The sequence below is a fragment of the Truncatella angustata genome (genome assembly GCF_020726525.1).
Source record: "Truncatella angustata strain MPI-SDFR-AT-0073 chromosome Unknown BKA67scaffold_4, whole genome shotgun sequence".
NCBI lineage: Eukaryota > Fungi > Ascomycota > Sordariomycetes > Amphisphaeriales > Sporocadaceae > Truncatella > Truncatella angustata.
This window is the reverse complement of record NW_025763384.1, coordinates 3,819,761-3,836,440: the sequence shown is the minus strand read 5'-3', so window position 1 is coordinate 3,836,440 and position 16,680 is coordinate 3,819,761. Positions and strand designations below refer to the sequence as shown.

The window sequence follows — 16,680 nt, the reverse complement described above, 5'->3', positions numbered from 1 at the left end:
GGTGCACGCAAGCACCAATTACGTGCTATTGACAAGCCGTTGTTCTTGGTTGTATTGTAATCGGTCCGGCGTTGCCGGCCCAGTCAAAAGAGTGGTGTCTCTAGCCGTGGAAGAGGTGGAGGTATGCATGGGGAATAGCACATGGAGCGAGAAACTTGCAGGTTATCGATTTCTGGACTGCGATTATAGAGCTTGAGGAATGCTTCAACCAAACTTTGTGGACGCGAACTATGATGCGGCGAAATTTAAGCAATTGCCAAGGACAGGTCACAAGGCTTCGGAGGCATTACAGTGGGTTTAAGGCATTCCATATATCGTGCGGGATGACGGCGTTCGCTGATGGTTGCTAGGCACTTGGCAGATACGTGGGTCAAGTATTTCACATGGAATGCTCGCAGCGCGTGATATCAGACTTTTCTGACTTTAACAGATCCGACGAACTGCCTACCAGGAGTTGTTCCTACTACCTAAGCTTGCATGATACTAGTATTAGAATAATAAAATTCCTTTGCAAATTGTGTTACGAGATACTTCTGCGATAGATCTATGCCAAGCATTACCGGCAGCGCAAGGTAAGTTACCCTATTTCCACCTGCCCCTTCGACATATCAGTATATTTTCGCCAGTTAGTTGATATCATTTCGCAAGTCTTTGATTTGACTGCAGGATCTCTCACGCGGCATCTACCTGACAATGTAGCTCACGCCGGCCCGATAAACTCGTGTAGCCGAACACTTTCGAACTATGCGGAGCCTCGGCCAAGCGAGAGCCTAGACATCACACAGAGGTTTTGTCATCATTGGAGGTGCCACAAGCGTTCAATATGGATGTACGTTGAGTCCTGGAAGAAGCAGAATCTAACAGTTGATTCTTCAGAACTTGGCATGCTAATAAGAACGACACCAAATGTGAAACACAACAAACGAACAGGACATCTGCCGTAAATCACTTTTCCGCAATCGATCGGGCTTATGTCAAGCTCAATGTCCGACGTCAAAATCTTGGCTGACTTGACCAACAATCACCAATCGCGTACCGATAATTGATTTCGCAGGTTAGTTCGATGACGTCTAACGCTTGGCAACAGCTTATTTCAGCCAACAGTGCAGCTTGAAATCCGTCATTAAGTGCCATAGTTCATCGGGAAAACCCATTTGCGGGAAAGATGACGAGGGGAAAAGGTGATTCGAATTGTAATGAATGCCCGCATCGACCCAGAATCTAGGACGCGATATCAACAGATAGAGCACTGAGATGAAGATGGAGATAGTGCAGGAAGAGGTAAGTGTTTAGTGTTTAGGCCTTGGTGGATATTTGATGCTTGTTGTTTATTTTACACCGATTATAAGCTTGGCATGATGTCGAACTCTATTAGTGTTCATCAACGCCTGCAACGGTCTGCGACACACCGCCGCTGAACATCAAACCATTTCCAATCATTTCGAACGAACGATCGAAGTTGAGGTTTCACCCACACATTCTTGGCCCAGCTGCACGGCAAACTGGTGGAGGGTCTGGAAACACCCCTGTGTTATTATTATTTAGTGGTCTCAGAGCAAGTCCCAGTGGATGAACAAAGCAACTTCAGTGGATGAACAAAACAACTTATAGCGACATTGATTGTATGCTGTCGAAACGGAATTATTGACTAAACTCGAAGAAACGGGCAGTCTAAGATGTGTGTTCCGTCATGCGAACCGCGAACCTTGGCTGGCTGGCTTATCTCACAAAGATTGCTAACCAGCTATTTCCATGTAATTCAATCAAGCGCCGAGGGTGGTTTCCCCCCCCCCCCCCCCCCCCCCTCTTTCCCCCTGGCACGATCGTTGTTCTCAGTACGTGTACAATCATAGAGATTTAGGTTAGTGCTACTAATAGCTCTTTGGAACATCATTGGTCTCCAGCATCCTCCCCCTTCATCCTGCACTTCCTCTTCGTCATCAGTCATCTGCAATTCCATATGTCGCGATAAGAGTATCTACACGTACCCAATAATCAAGAATCACAAGCAAGACCCACTAGAAACTCAAGCCATTAGCGTCATCCAAGCTCTTAGCTTCTGGAGACGCGCCAACTTTCAAGTGCTAGAGCTTCCAACTTTTAGTGTTCCAGGTCTGCGTCCAATTGACGTGAGATTCAGTTAACGCAATAACGATTGAGAGAGACCTTTACGTAGGTAGTCTTCGTTGCTCTCAGCTACTGCTCTACGTTGGACGCTCGCTCACCTTATCCAAGTAAGGGACCCGAGTCAACGTGTTTCATATTTCTCACAACAAACCCACACAATCGACAGCCCGGAATTTGCTTCCCAACAGAACCACTGCTCGGCCGTCTATTTTGATAGCACCACGAGCAGATGAAGAACAGGTCGGTCCCCGTGGACGACACCACGAGTTTCATCATGGATGGTAAAGCAAACAGCCACACCAACGGCTCTCTGAATGGCGGCAACAAGACGACCAACGGCGTCAACAATGCAATCAGCCGTCACAGCCACAGCGCAACACCCAGAAGGAATACACCATCAGCAAAGTCCAACTCAAGTGTCTTGAGTCGTCTCCTTAGCCTCGCCGCCAGACTATCCATATGGTACTCCATCCTCACACTTCTCTTCCGCTGCCCTGCCACCTTGGAAGCCTGCAATGAGACAACGCCCAAGGTTTGCAAGCCGTATTTCCAGCTCAAGCAGGCAGTCACGCCGCATGTCACCCCATACTACGACGTGTATGCCGCACCTTATGTAGATCTGGCAAAGCCCTACTACGACACTGTCGACCGCGCCGTCGTAACCCCAGCTCGGACATACGCCGTCAAGTATGGCGGTCCCCAACTCCAAAAGGCACAAGCTCTTGGTCAATCGCAGTGGGAGAAGAGCCTGCAGCCCCAGCTGCTGAAATACCAGTCACTCGCAAAGACCCAGTATGACCAAACCGTCGCGCCCCATGTCAACAAGGCTTCTGATATTGTAGCACCATATTACGATATCGCCCGAATCAATGCCTTCCAGACCTACCACGAGCTGGTTGTGCCTTCGTACTACTTCGTCCAACCTTATGCTCTCCGAGGTTACAACCATGCTTCGGTCTTCACCACCAAGACCGCTGTCCCCTCCACTCTGTGGGCCTGGAACAAGACTTACGTCTTCCTCGACTCGACCGTCTGGCCTCACGTGAGGCATGTCTATGCCGCCAAGGTTGAGCCTCAACTCCACCGAATCGGGGATCGTCTGGGTCGCTACAGGGGCATCAAGTCCAAGTCGACTGAAGACACAGTGACGTGAGTTTTATCCACACATCTATCGCAGATGCCATTGCACATTTTCGAACCGACGACGTGAGGTTTTGCTAATAATCACCATGACCAGTCATGCCACACAAGCTGTCAAGTCCACCTTCACCAAGCCCTCCGCTTCGATCGCTGCCACCACCGCCCCTGCTGAGACAACTGTCGACGTCGAACCCACTTTTGCTTCCGTACCGACCGCCGCCGAGTCAGAGGCCCCCAGCCCAACAGCTGATACCAACGTCGATGAGACCCCGGTCACACTCAGCAAGCAAGAGATTAAGGATAAGGCTGCTAAGGAAGTTGCTGATGACCTTGAGTTGTGGCAGGGGAAGTTTACCAAGGCTGCAGATGAAGGTGCCTCTGAAATCGAGGAGCGAATCGAAACTCTGGCAAACGAGGTGATTGAAGGCGAGGTTCGTGGCAAAGGTCTTCCATTGGTTTCCGAGCTCAACACCACTGTCGCCAACGAAATTGCGGGCCTGAAGAAGACTATCTTGTCCATCTTGAACAAGCACAAGGAGAACGGAAGCCCTGATCAGTTTGAGGATGAGGTCAGTACTGCTGTGCGAAGCGCTGGTCTGAAGATTAAGGACAAGGCTCAGGGCATCCGCACCTGGCGCGAGTCCTATGAACAGCAGGTCGAGGTTGCCGTCACCCACGCTGCGCAGGACCATGTTCGCATTCTTGAAAGTATCCGTGATCTGGCCCTCCAGAAAATCGGGATGAAGTGGGCTTGGATGGATGGCGTCACTTACAAGCACTGGCAGAAGTTCCATGAGCTAAGAGAGAAGTTTGACGAGTGGGTTGAGGATCTCAAGCGTCTGGTCGTTACGCACCCTGGTCTCAAGGAGGCGCAGATTGCTGGCAGTGATGTTGAGGCCCAGGGAATGGCTATTGCCGGTGAAGCTGCTCGGGAACTCGCAAGCCTGAAGCAGGTTGCCGCCTGGAAGGCCGTGGCCGGTGACTACACTGACGACTTTGATGCTTCCACCACAAAGCGTGCTGCTGAGGCTGCCCGACAACAGGCTGCTGAAGCCGCTGAGGCTATTAAGAACGCTGCAGCATCTGTCCAAGAGGGCGCTCAGAAGGTTGCAGGCAAGTTGGAGAACCATGTCAAATCTGCGAGCGAGTCGGTCGGTGAGGGTGTGTCGAGCGTCATCCCCAAGGGCACCTCCACGAAGACCATCTCGGCAGATGAGACCGTGACTGCTACTGTTTCTCTTTCCGAAGCAAATGACGAGAATGAAACCTCTGCTATCCCTGCTTTAGAGAGCCTGACTGGAGAGCCTACCCACCGCGCTACAGATCTGGCTTCGGATGCCGCTGAGACCGAGACGCCCGCTAGCGCACCGGAGGCTACCAGCGCCGCATCTGAACAACCTCTGCCAACCTCGGACGAACTCAATGGTCCTGAGCAGATCGAGGAGGATATCGTTGTGACGCCCGATGCGCCTGACTATGAGCCACCGGTCCAATCAGCAACGACTACCATCAAGCCAGCACTGTTCGGAGCTGCTGCACAATCGGTTCCATCCAGACAACCCATTCTAGACATTGATACCGACGACATTGGTTCTTCCATCTCCAGTGCTGCTTCTGCAGTGCAATCCGACTACCCTCACAGCATCACGTCGGCTGCCCAGTCAGCCTACACGGCTGCCATCGCAGAGGCTGCAAACCAATACTCCCGTGCCCTCTCTGCTGTCTCTGTCCAGATTAGCGGCGAGCCCAAGCCTGCTCATGAGCAAGCTCTCAGTTCGGTATCGAGTGCCTACTTCGGCGCGCTTGCTGGTGCAAACTCTCGTCTCAACGACGCCTTGACAGCTGCGTCTACTGGTGTGTACGGGACACCTACTACAAACTGGATACCAGGTCTGCCTACTCTCCCATCCCTCGACTGGAACAAGGTGCCGAGCTCGGCATCGAGTGCATACTACGAGGCTCTGGCAGCTGCCAACTCTCGCTTGAATGATGCCGTATCAGCTGGTTCCGATGCCGTCTACGGAAGCTCTACCACGGGCTGGACGGATGCATTGCCAACGATCCCATCTGTGCCTTCTCTAGACTGGGAGCGAGTCCAGTCGATTGCTCAACAAAACTTTGATGACTCCATCCAGTGGGCTGGAGAGAACTACGAGAGTGCCAAGGTGGCCATCGGGCTCGCTGAACCTACACCCAGCACGGCCGCTGAGCGTGTTCAGAAGCTGTCAGACCAGGCCAAGCACAATTACTATGCTGGTCTCGGTGTCGCACATGCTCGTTACTCGGAGTTCATTGCGGCTGCTTCCACTGCCATGAGCTCTTTGACTGCTACACCGACGCCAACGGACGTCCAAGGATCGGCAAGCTCTATTGCTTCTGTTGCCACTGAGTCTGCCGGATCCGTCGTATCAATCGCTGGAGAGTCGGTATCGTCTGCGGCTGCTGCCGCTAGTGATGCTGCTTCTTCTTTGGCATCATCTGTTGGCGATGCCACCTCCAATGCTGGCGATTCAATTGCAGAGAACTGGGACTACCTCGTCAGCCAAGTCAGCTCTCAGATCTACGGTGTACCTACCCCCACTCCTTGGTACGAGAACTTTTATGCTGCAGCTAGTGATTACGCGGCCTCTGCTACCAATGTCGCTGCCGATTACGCTTCCCACGCCGGGGAGTATGCTGCAGAAGTAACTGATGCTGCCGGGTCCTATGTTGCTTCTGCCGGTGACCTGGCTGCAGACAACGTTTCATCTGCGACCTCACTAGCTGGCGATTATGCCCAGTCAGCATCCTCGGCCGCGTCTGAGCAATACGCCATTGTCGCATCGTATATCTCGGAGCTCATCGTCGGAAAGGAACCTACCTTTTCCGAGTCGGTCTCATCTCGCTTGTCGGAGCTCTACGGTCTGGCAAGCGCCACAGCTGCCAGTGCTGCAAGCCATGTCACAGACAATGTTGCCTCTGCAGCCAGTGCCGCTGTTGAAGCCGCCTCTACAGCAACCGAGGGCTTGAAGGAAAAGGTTGAGAACCTGCGAGATGAACTGTGAACAGCTCGTCGCGCCAACAATCTTTACAAACACAAAGATAAGAGGATATGAGTAATGATTGGGCCATGATCAGAGGGAATGCGACACCAATGCCCTGGTGTAGTAGAACTAAATTTTCACTTTCCACATGACTCTTTTATTATTGATCAAATACATATCCAGAACGATCAACTGCGCTTTACTTATGTTTCCTTCTCATGTATTACGAAATGGCGCAATCGCAAGTATTCAGAACTCGGAGGGCTGCCGATCATCTCTAATGACAACATTGATATTGGCTCATGTGGCGATGAATCAGGTATACCTTGGACATTGGGTGAAAGTCTGTGGTGGCATGAAGGCAGTGTTACCTCAACCTTGCTAGTAATTGACTGGGTGTCCGGACTTGTCGGCAACGGTAAATTTCAAAGGAGGATGTAATGGCGGTTGATATGGGATATGAACTTTAGCGAATGTACGTACTGCAGGATCTGATCTGCTTCACAGCTTGAACATGTCAAATGATGTGCACTTGTTCGTGCCTTGACAGCGTGTGTTCTATACGTTTGGAAGCTGCTCTTATCCAATCACAGTGAATTTTAAATATATCTCCTGATGTTGGCTAAATTGAAAAGTGCGGAAACACCATATCGAGCAGCCTCGTTCGTCGTGATCCACGACGCTTCTTGCCCATCGTTGAAGTACTCGGGAGCAACAGCTTTGGTCACAGTCCAGTCATGGCTGTTGTCGTATCCGCCACTATTGTTTCCAAAACCCGCACCGCTAAAGAATTGGTCCCAAGCTGCCGTGGCCAGCTCATCGCTCATTTCTTTCACTGCAGCGAAGGCTGTGATGGTGGAATGACTTTGCCTCCAACCCGCAGAGGCAGGAAACTCGAAGCCGTATTCATTGAGCTGTATCTCGCTGCCACCATTATATGCTCGGCAGTAGGAAAGCCAGACTTTCATAAACTCGGCGACAACCGCTGGGTACTCGTCCTTCGCATAATCTAGAAGTTCCGTAAAGATTTCGGGAAAGCCGAACAACATCGACAGGTGCGAAATCGCGTATCTTGGCGTGGGTGGTGGACATCCTCGTATCTCACCCGTTGAGGGATTCAGCAAGACTGCGTTGTTACCGACACCATGCGTTAAATTAGAGATTCCTTCCAACATTTTGATCAGGAGATCTCGTGCTCGTACCCACCCTTCCGTCCTTCTCTCCCAAGCACTCAACCAGGCTGCAGCCAGTGGTCCGCAATCAAGACCGATGTTGGCCATGGCGAACCCCTCTGGAATTCCGGAATGCTCTTGCACCTTACGATGCGAGTCCAGACCCAAAAGAGCGAGCTGGGAGTCCTGCAGTTCCGAAATTAGATCACCCGTTCGTTCGTCGCCAGTCAGATAGTAGTAGATTCTTCTAAACAACACGTTCGAGATGCGGAGTTGCTTCGAACTGTCGCTCCAGTGCTGCACGCCATGACGGGTCCCGAAGCCCTTGAATCTTCCAGAGTGATATACGTCAACTTCACCCGTATGTCGCGTCATGGCCTCAGCCATCTTGAATACGTCCGACCGTCCTGTGTGCAGGAAGTAGAGCCACAGCCAGAGATCGGTCGACAGCTCCGAGTTGTCCCAGGCGAAACCGCCGACATCGTACCGCCAGGCGTGTCGGTATGTGTCATAGGTGTGTTGCACGTCGCCGTAGTCCCAGAACCCATACCATCTGTGCTGCTCGACCTGACCTTGGTAGAACGAGAACAAAAATTCTAGATTCTTCTCAATCGTTTCTTCTTTTTCGCTCGGCGAATAGTTCAAGACGTGATGGTCGGGCGCCCAACACCCATGGAAGACACCTGTGGAGTGCATGTATTCTAGGTTTGGGATGAGGCGAGGAGGATTTCTGACTGAAGATGAGAAGTTGCGGAGCTCTGCATTTGATGGTGTTGTTTCGTATGGTCGCAAGTAAATGATGTTGGTTCGTGCGATACCGTTTGCTGTGGCGAATCCCGGCTCGTAATCTTCGTATGTCACGTTTAAGCCCTCGAGCTGTTTCGCGTATGTGTCCATCCCCAGCCCGTCATGATATGGCATCGTCTCCAGCGGTTCTGCAAGGGGAGAGTAGAGCCAAATTGTGATGGTTCCTTCATGTATGGTGAGGTTGTTCAGATCTAGCTGTGTCGGATACCGCTCCCAGAAATCAGACATGCCGACAGCCAGGCCGCCTGTTCTTGCTGAGCCAACGTACGCTATGCCGTCGGCTCTGGTGCCGGCGTTGACTTTGACCCAAGAATGTCCCTCTTTGGTCCGCTTCTTGATAGTAAACCCGTCCGATGACAATTGTGATAATGTGTAGTCGCTCCACGATGGGATATACGAGAGTCCCCTTCGCACCTCGGTCTTTTCCCACGCCTCCTCTTTCAGGTCGACAGGCTTACCAGCTGTTTGGTCAATTCTGTTTTTCACCGTTGGACCGAATCTCAGTCCAGAGAGACCCTGAACCTCTTCTTTCAATATACCCCCATTAGAGCCACCCAGCCGGATATGTCTATTGTATAGTTCTGCGCCTTTTAGAGGTACGCTAAAACGAATACCTAGAGATGTGAGTGCTTTACTGGCTTCAAGATCGTGGATGAAGGTATGCACAATTTTCACAGTCGGCGCATTCGAGTATATACAAACTCGGACGTCAAATGGGAGATGCTCCTGCCCTTCAGATGAGACAACCACGCCTGATACTTTGACTACAGCTCTGTCAGATGTTGCATTCTCGATTTGCACTTTTTTGACGACCGTTGAGTAGACAGCATTGTCGACTGATGCAATCACTGTGGCCCCAGAACAGATGACCTGACCTTTCAGCGAGACCTCCTCAAGCAGAGACGGGCTGCCAGGATTTGCGAATCTGACTCCAAGTCTGTGGTCATTAACCACATGAAGGCTCTCAGCGCTTCCATCTACGACAACGGCGACTCGCTTGTCGACCTCGCCCGCTTTAACGACATAGCTTTCACAGTGATCTATGTTCCCGCTCACGGAGTGGGCTGTCCACTTGAGGGATCCATCAGGCCAGAAGGCTATCTCCTGTGAAGCAAGCGGCCATTCCTGACCGCCTCCTCGGATAACAAACGTTTGGCCGGTCCGGTAGAGGTTTTTCGGCCATGGCATACCAAAAGAGGCGCCGCTCAGCAGTGCGTCCAAGTCACCCGCGGGAGTGAGCCATTGCACCTTTGCCTCCATTATTGCATCGGTGCAACGTGCTTATTGCTTTTCCCCAATATGACGATAAGCTGACCCGACATGCAGAAGATACTGTTCAAAAAGCAATGACGGCGACTCTAGAGATGTTAGTAATGACTTGCTATAAGAAAGGCTGAGCACATGGAACGATTGATACTTAATTGTACACCAACCTTTCTCAGTCATTTTCCGCGTGATAAGCACGAACAGCAGAGTCCACAATCACGACATCGCATTAGTCCGCCTTGAAAGTGGGCCACTGCTTGGAAGATGCGAAACAAGCAGCATGGCTCGGCTAAGTGCTCCACAGCATCCAACAAATCCGAAAGCAGATACAGGGAGTCAGAAAAAGGTGATGTGAGCTGGCGGTCAAGGAATATACGATCACTTCACTATTACCAATAAATCGAACATCGTGATTTTAAAGAATCAAATCGACTAGCCATGGGTCTATCTTTCTTGCGCCCGGCCGAGCTTGGTCCGGCTCTGGCTTGGGCATGTTGGTTATGTTTAGGGTACAGTTCATAAAACACGAAAAGCTTAGAAGCAAAAGCTGAAATTTAACGGCTACGGCTAAGCCGTTGAAACTCGTGGGAAGCAGCATCAGAATATTTAGGTCCACCTACCTGCCACTTGCTAACAGTTTACATACGAAAAGTTTACTCTTTTCGTAGGGCTGTCCCATTTCTCCTTCGAGGACGTTAGAATGTATAATCACCCCCTCTGAACATGCAAACTACTCCTTCGATCGTTAATCGATACAGATAGCTAATCTCAGAAACCAGATGGGCTGGAAAATAAAGTTCGGACATCTCCGAGATGCTCATCGGTTCTCGTTGCTTGATCATATCAAGACTGAGACTACTCCCCAATCATAGCTTCGACGAAGACGACCGACCTAGAATCCCCAACCCATTCAGCATCTTCTCCAGCACCAGTTGGTTCCATTCATTGACCTCTGCGCGCGTGTAATATGCTGGGTTAAAGCAAGTATTAACGGACAGCCGGCCCTGCCACGCCCACATGAAGCACTCCAGCCACGGCCCAGTCACTGTATCACCAAACCAGACTTCCTCGATCCGCCAAATCCCTTTCTCCTCTACATCGGTATACGATGAACCAATAAAATTGTCTACCACCCCCAGACTCGACAAGGCGGGTGTGGTCTCCTCAAGCTGCGCCACGGTAAACTCTGGCACCATTGTGCGGATCATGGGGCCCAGCGCGCTCCACACCTCGGCGTCCGCCTTCGGCAGGTCTTGTTGATAGAAAGCGGCGAGCTCGCGCGCTATCTCTGGGAAGTTCTTGCCGTCCGGCTCGACGACGTAAGGGAGCACGCCGTGGTGGTTGCTTAGGGCATAAGCGTCGGGCAGAACGGCTTCGTCCACGACGGGGAAGTAGCGGCGCAGGTCGAAATTGCCAAACGCTGCGAACTGCTTACCTACTTCTGCCCTTGTTCCTCCCGATGCAGCCGAGTTACGCTGCGCCTGGATGGTCTGCGTCGCAAGGACCACGGCGGCATGCCAGGCTGCCGTCACGCTCAGACGCTGGGCTTTGCATGCAGCGATGATGGAGCCCGTGGTGCGAGCGCTAAGCTGGAACTCAAGCGCTGCGTTCCGTGTAGAGCAGGGAGGTAGAGGGCGTGGCACAGGTACGGTGATTGGCGATTGCATGGTGGTGAGCGGCGCGAGAATCTCCAACGCCCGCTGCTCGCCTCGCCCGGGTCCTATCTCTTTCATGTCGAGAAGGTCATCGGATCGTGGAGGAAGGCGTGCTATTTCAGAGCCATATGTCTTCTTCAGTAAATCCTCCTTTGCTGGTGATGCAAGAAACTTGAAGAAGCGGTCCCAAAAGTTCATCACGCCCCTTCCATCGAGGATGTGATGCTCCCCTTGCATGAACAGCTGGCGCTCCTCAGGGAAAAAGTGCAGTGTGGTTTTACTTGTCTTGACCATAGTTTTCCAGTGCTCGACAGATGTCTTACCGGGAGTCACGATGAATGTTTCGTCAAGCCAGGCTTCAAACTCCACGGAGGACAATGGGGAGGTGTATGTCTTTCCATTTGGGTGGTTCTCTGCTGCTAAAGTCGGATATTGCTGTCGCAACTGTAGCCAAGCCTTGCGGAGGAGAGGGACCAGGTCCTGGGTAGAAAGTTCATTGCCGGGTGAGGAAGGGATGTGGCTGAAGGTGACGGAAGAGCCTATGAGGAACAGACCAGGGGATCCAGGCGGGACGGTTATGGCATTATACAGGACCTCTTGAAATCCGTACGGCTGGGTATATGTGTTCGAGCCGGTTTGGGTCCACGAGGGATGGCATTTTACTCCGCCCTCAGATGTCATTTTTGGAGGCGTTGGTACAGTTTTGATGACTTGGATGAGATGCACACGGTACAGCATGGCGATAAAAGGATATTGCATTCGTTATATAAGTTCACAAGACAACATCTGTATCCCATACTCCAGTGGAACTCACGCGCCGCGCATCCCCCTGATCCTTCGGGGCTTTCGCCAGAGCCAATTAGACCTGCTGCGTCGGTAGAAGCCCTGGTGTGACGCACAGTTCGTATACTCCGTAAGCCGTGCCCCACTGGATTGCGCAAACATGGTTACATTCAAGGATGAGAACCCTGATGATATTGTCTCGCCGTTGCTGGGCGTCAACATAAATGGCAAGGATAGATCTGAACGTCGACAGAAAAGTATCTTGACATGTATATATAACGCGCAAATATAATCCTAAGGTGACCGAAATGTACAGGTCCTCCTAATGCAATGCTTTCAAAGAAATAACATATTGCCTCCTTACTCATCTCACCATGCTCCATGGGTACATTGGTTCAATAGATATAGTCGCCAATTACTCTAGGTTAACATAGTCTAGTTTGTTACCACTTGTACAGCAAGATTATGGGCCCGATTATGGGCCCGATTGTGGAGTATAGTGTGCTGCTAAGCCAGGGTCAGCATGGGAAGGGTGTACCCCGTCCATATCTCCTTGCAAAGACAACGCGATCCCCAGCCATTGGAAAGCTGGAAAAGATCCTCTTATTGAATCATTTCTGCTATTCATTCAAAGCTTCGATCTACCATACTTCAAACGTCCAATGCTGGCTTGTTGTGGTTTTAGTTGTGACAGTACGTATCCGTAAGCATAAACTAGATTAGAGGCTCTAGCGAGATGGTCTCATAGCGCAACCTTGGAATATGCGACATCGCGCGACCGACTGCAGGCGCTGGGTTGAGCTACATGGCGTTTGTGTTTCAATTGCACCCAGCGAATCCGCAAACTATCCCACCAGCTGTAATATAGTTCTCGTCATCAATATAACCCATTCAAAACCGCTGCTTCATGTGGAAATTTTTTTTTTTTTTAAAAAAGATAAATAAATTATTTAAATTAAAAAAAAATGGAATCATCAAAACATACAATACGGGCATTCGCCAGCCGTCGCCGATACAAGTACTAATACAGTGGTTCAAGGACATATCTACCTGGTGAGAAGGTCGCGCTTTGCCCATAGCTCGTAACATGGAAAGGTGTAACCAGTGATCCGCGCTAAAGAGAATCTGGTAATCTGCTTCCAGCGGTATTAAGGCTCGATTTAAATATGGGTATATATCATTCAGAAACGGTTAGACTTTAACTAATAGCCTTACCATTCGCGCTCGTTTCCCTTAGTGGATTCGAAATCTATCGAGGGGTTTATTTTAAGATACTTTTATTAATATTATATTAATATTATAAGTAGTGTAAGTAAAGTAATAATAAGGGTTTATTTAACAAGTTATACTTATTATAATTAAACTAGTTATAAGTGGCAGAGTGGCTTTAAGAGCTACAACTATAAGCCTTATAATAATATTATATAAGCCTATCATATTAAATCTTGCTAGCAGGGAAATATATAAGCACTTGATAAAGCGACATCAGAACGCTTCCATATCGTAGCCGGCCGAAAGGACACCTCCATATCTGAAACGTGGCCAATGATTGACCACCCTTTAGGGTTTCCGCCCTCTTGAGGTCTTTCGGTCCATTGCGGCATGATCTGGTGGTGGTAAATAATCGGAGTTGTATCGCCGTGAGGTACAAAACTTGTGGGGGTGCAGAGGACGTGCTCGAGTCTGCTACGGACTGTCCAATATGCACATGTGCATCGTCTGGAGTTCTCGATGAGAGTATGATTTTTGCAACGATTTCTTCTCCAACTCCGTGGCTTTTACTGTGCTTGCGTTTCTTGTTGGTAGTGTTTGGCGATTCTCGTCGGAATGGAAAATACTATGACGTATTCCACCCCCTAATGAACCACACCCACTAACGGGCTACCCTCACTTTCGACGACAACCTCAAAATTTGAAATACTTGCAATATCACCAAATCTTTTCGGAAAAAGTCGAAAAAAAATTTTCCTAAGGATACTTTTAAGTCTATGATACCTCCTGATTGCCTGATACTGGTCAGATCTCGAAATTCGACGAGCTCGCCACTTACAGGGCACCAAGTCCACTAAATCGAGGTCTCTCGGTAGGGGTGGCCCATTGGTGGGTGTGGTCCGTTATTTGGTGGAATTCGTTACACGTCTATCTTCGGTACGCTGAGGCAGAAAGATGACACCGTCGTTCTTGCAAATTCCTTGTGATAACTCCCAGTCAATCTCCTTTATTTGAACGTGTTGGAAGAGAGCTGGACGGTAGATCTATAAGCGACGAGTCTGGTAGTCCGTATCCTTTCTAGCGTATGTGTCTTTGACAATCTCTAGTCGATCGGGTAAAGACTGTCTAGACGTCACAAATGACCAATAGAGATTAAGGATATACCAGACGCCGAAATTCCTAAGACTCGACATTTAGCAGTCCCTAAATCCAGGTCAAGCGCACAGAAGCCACCAAAGACAGAAGTCGCAACCAAGTACCTTGTTTCAGGGGAGGATGCATATCTTCATGCTAGGGATTCACTATTCAAAAAGAATAAATGGTGGGTGTTTCAAACCTAAAGCACTATTTCTCCAGCATCGAGTACGTGGAAGAACTTGTTAGCGGATTGGGAATGGCTGCAATAGCATTAAGGAGGCAACAGGCACCAATGAATCTCCCCACTGAGAATGGCCCCAACCAGAACCGACGAGTACTGGAACAAGAGATCAGTCATAATAATCTACGGAATCCTCAGATAATAGCGTTTCCACCGACCATGGCGAAGAAATCCAAACTTGGAGAGTGATGCAGAACATCCGAATGACAGCGAAAAATATGAGACAGACAGCCATGGCTTTCATAATTATGTGCCCCATTGCGATTGTACTGGAAGTATAGACGACGAGAGACGGCGAATGCGATGACAGGCATATACAGGCTCAGCACGAGAGTTCTGGAGCGACGGATTCTCGGAGGTACAACCCTACGAAATCATCGACGATATTGTATGGAACGACTCGAAATTCGACGACGATGTGATTAATGTGGAAGAAGGAAATATTGAAAACCAAGATATCGATGACGTTACATCATATACCACAGAGTAGTCTGATATATCCTTAATTTCTGCAGGGAGTTCTAGTAGTAGATACTTAAATTCGTCTTCAACCGCAGGACGCGCACAGTATTTCAAACCCGCCTACGAGTTCGAGAATGAGCCAAGGCCTGAATCGCACAATGAAACTGATGTCGATGAGCAGTCAAGTTTAATAATGCCAAACTCCTCAAGGATTGAACGCGTCAAATACACGTGCTGTCCTTCGACAATCCCAGCATGACCAGACAGCATATATTTCGACTCTTGCGACAATCCAAAGGACTACTAATTGGGTCTCCGACAGTATTTCATTCGAGCAACAGACTACTCGCATGACCAACTGGAAGAGTGGAAATTTCGTTTGCAAATATCAAAAACAAAACGTACTTCATGTGTCAATTAAGCTCGGGAGAATCGCACGAGGGTCTAATTTCAACACGGGTGAATTTCTCTTCATGCGGCCAATACTTGCACTTCACCGCAATATATTGCCATGAATTTCCATGCTATATATAGATGAGCTGTGATAAATGCATGGTTTACCGTACTTTTCACGAAAATATCACCGGCCAGAAGACATTGCTACGTTCGAACACTCAGTCATTCACCTAGTTCTTCTTGTCACAACTCATAGGCTCTCCAAAGGATGGCTAGTATAAAGTCCTCCACGACTAGTCTACTGGAATGCACTTAATTTTGACTGTGGCCTCGAACAACGGAAGAATTTCGTAAACCAGCCACTAATGTTCACTTTGACCTGGACTTCGGGACATCTCTTTGTGACCACAAACAATCCTTTCTCTCTTCGGGCTTCTTGGAGCAATGCGCTCTTGGCATGACTGGTTATCGTACTCGTAAAACTAGAGTTTCTCAGGTTTTCTCACTGACATCGGTCTAACTGACCTGGGTAATCGCTTTTGGCTGTGGAATAGTAGTCGAGGTGATATCCCCACTCTCTTATTGCAGCGTGGTATTGATGTCGGATTTTCTCACCAACATAGTATTCGTTGTGGGAAGATTCGATGCGTTTGGGTCTCTTTCGTTCATCCATCTATTCTGAAGTAGAAATGCCCTAGAAATAGTCACATTTAATTTGTTTGGGACATAACTTTTCAGAAATATTCTGATTAGACACACAACCAACAAGCAAGTCTTGGGATTGAAGACATGTGATGTAGTATTTGAATCTCAGAAACCGTTCAACTCTCTTACCCATATCTAGGATGAACTTGAATATATCGAGATGTTGACCCCAGTACTTGGCACAATATGGAAAAGGGTAGTGTTCGGCCACGTTCTGCCCGCCGTGAGTTTAAAAATGGTGTAACTCGTCTTTTTCAACAACTTGGAAACAAGAGATTGCTGCAAATATTGAAGACATAATTTGGCGAATAGGCTTGGCTCCATGTTACCAATATATTCCGAGTCGGCCATGGGTCGATGTCTGAGCACTCCTAGATTCTTCATTGAAAAGATTTCACTGAATCGTGTCGTAGAGTCAATGTCTCCATTTCATCGTCTGAGCCGATGGTATCCCATTTGACCGATGGAGCGCAGTTCTCAATGACACTTTCCGGCACTATTTTGGCATCTTCTGCAAGATTTCCCATTGACTCTGTTTCACAGACTTGAAGAGC

General features: G+C 49.3%; 3 protein-coding genes across 3 annotated transcripts; 1 reads left to right on the top strand and 2 right to left on the bottom strand.

Annotated features, from left to right (window-relative positions):
- Positions 1-2,401: 2,401 nt before the first annotated feature.
- BKA67DRAFT_517891 (uncharacterized protein) lies at positions 2,402-6,311 on the top strand (the record flags this gene model as incomplete). The annotated part of the gene is made up of 4 exons (XM_046097952.1): positions 2,402-3,276; positions 3,365-5,076; positions 5,236-5,951; positions 6,072-6,311. 4 exons carry the CDS (start codon positions 2,402-2,404, stop codon positions 6,309-6,311), a joined length of 3,543 nt encoding a protein of 1,180 aa, XP_045959163.1.
- A 578-nt stretch (positions 6,312-6,889) lies between these two features.
- Positions 6,890-9,673, bottom strand: BKA67DRAFT_624277 (uncharacterized protein; the record flags this gene model as incomplete). Its single annotated transcript, XM_046105521.1, has 1 exon — positions 6,890-9,673. Exon 1 carries the CDS (start codon positions 9,527-9,529, stop codon positions 6,890-6,892), a length of 2,640 nt encoding a protein of 879 aa, XP_045959162.1. The 5' UTR covers positions 9,530-9,673.
- Positions 9,674-10,401: 728 nt separating this feature from the next.
- Positions 10,402-11,871, bottom strand: BKA67DRAFT_518160 (uncharacterized protein; the record flags this gene model as incomplete). The annotated part of the gene is made up of 1 exon (XM_046097982.1): positions 10,402-11,871. One exon carries the CDS (start codon positions 11,869-11,871, stop codon positions 10,402-10,404), a length of 1,470 nt encoding a protein of 489 aa, XP_045959161.1.
- Between the last annotated feature and the right edge of the window lie 4,809 nt (positions 11,872-16,680).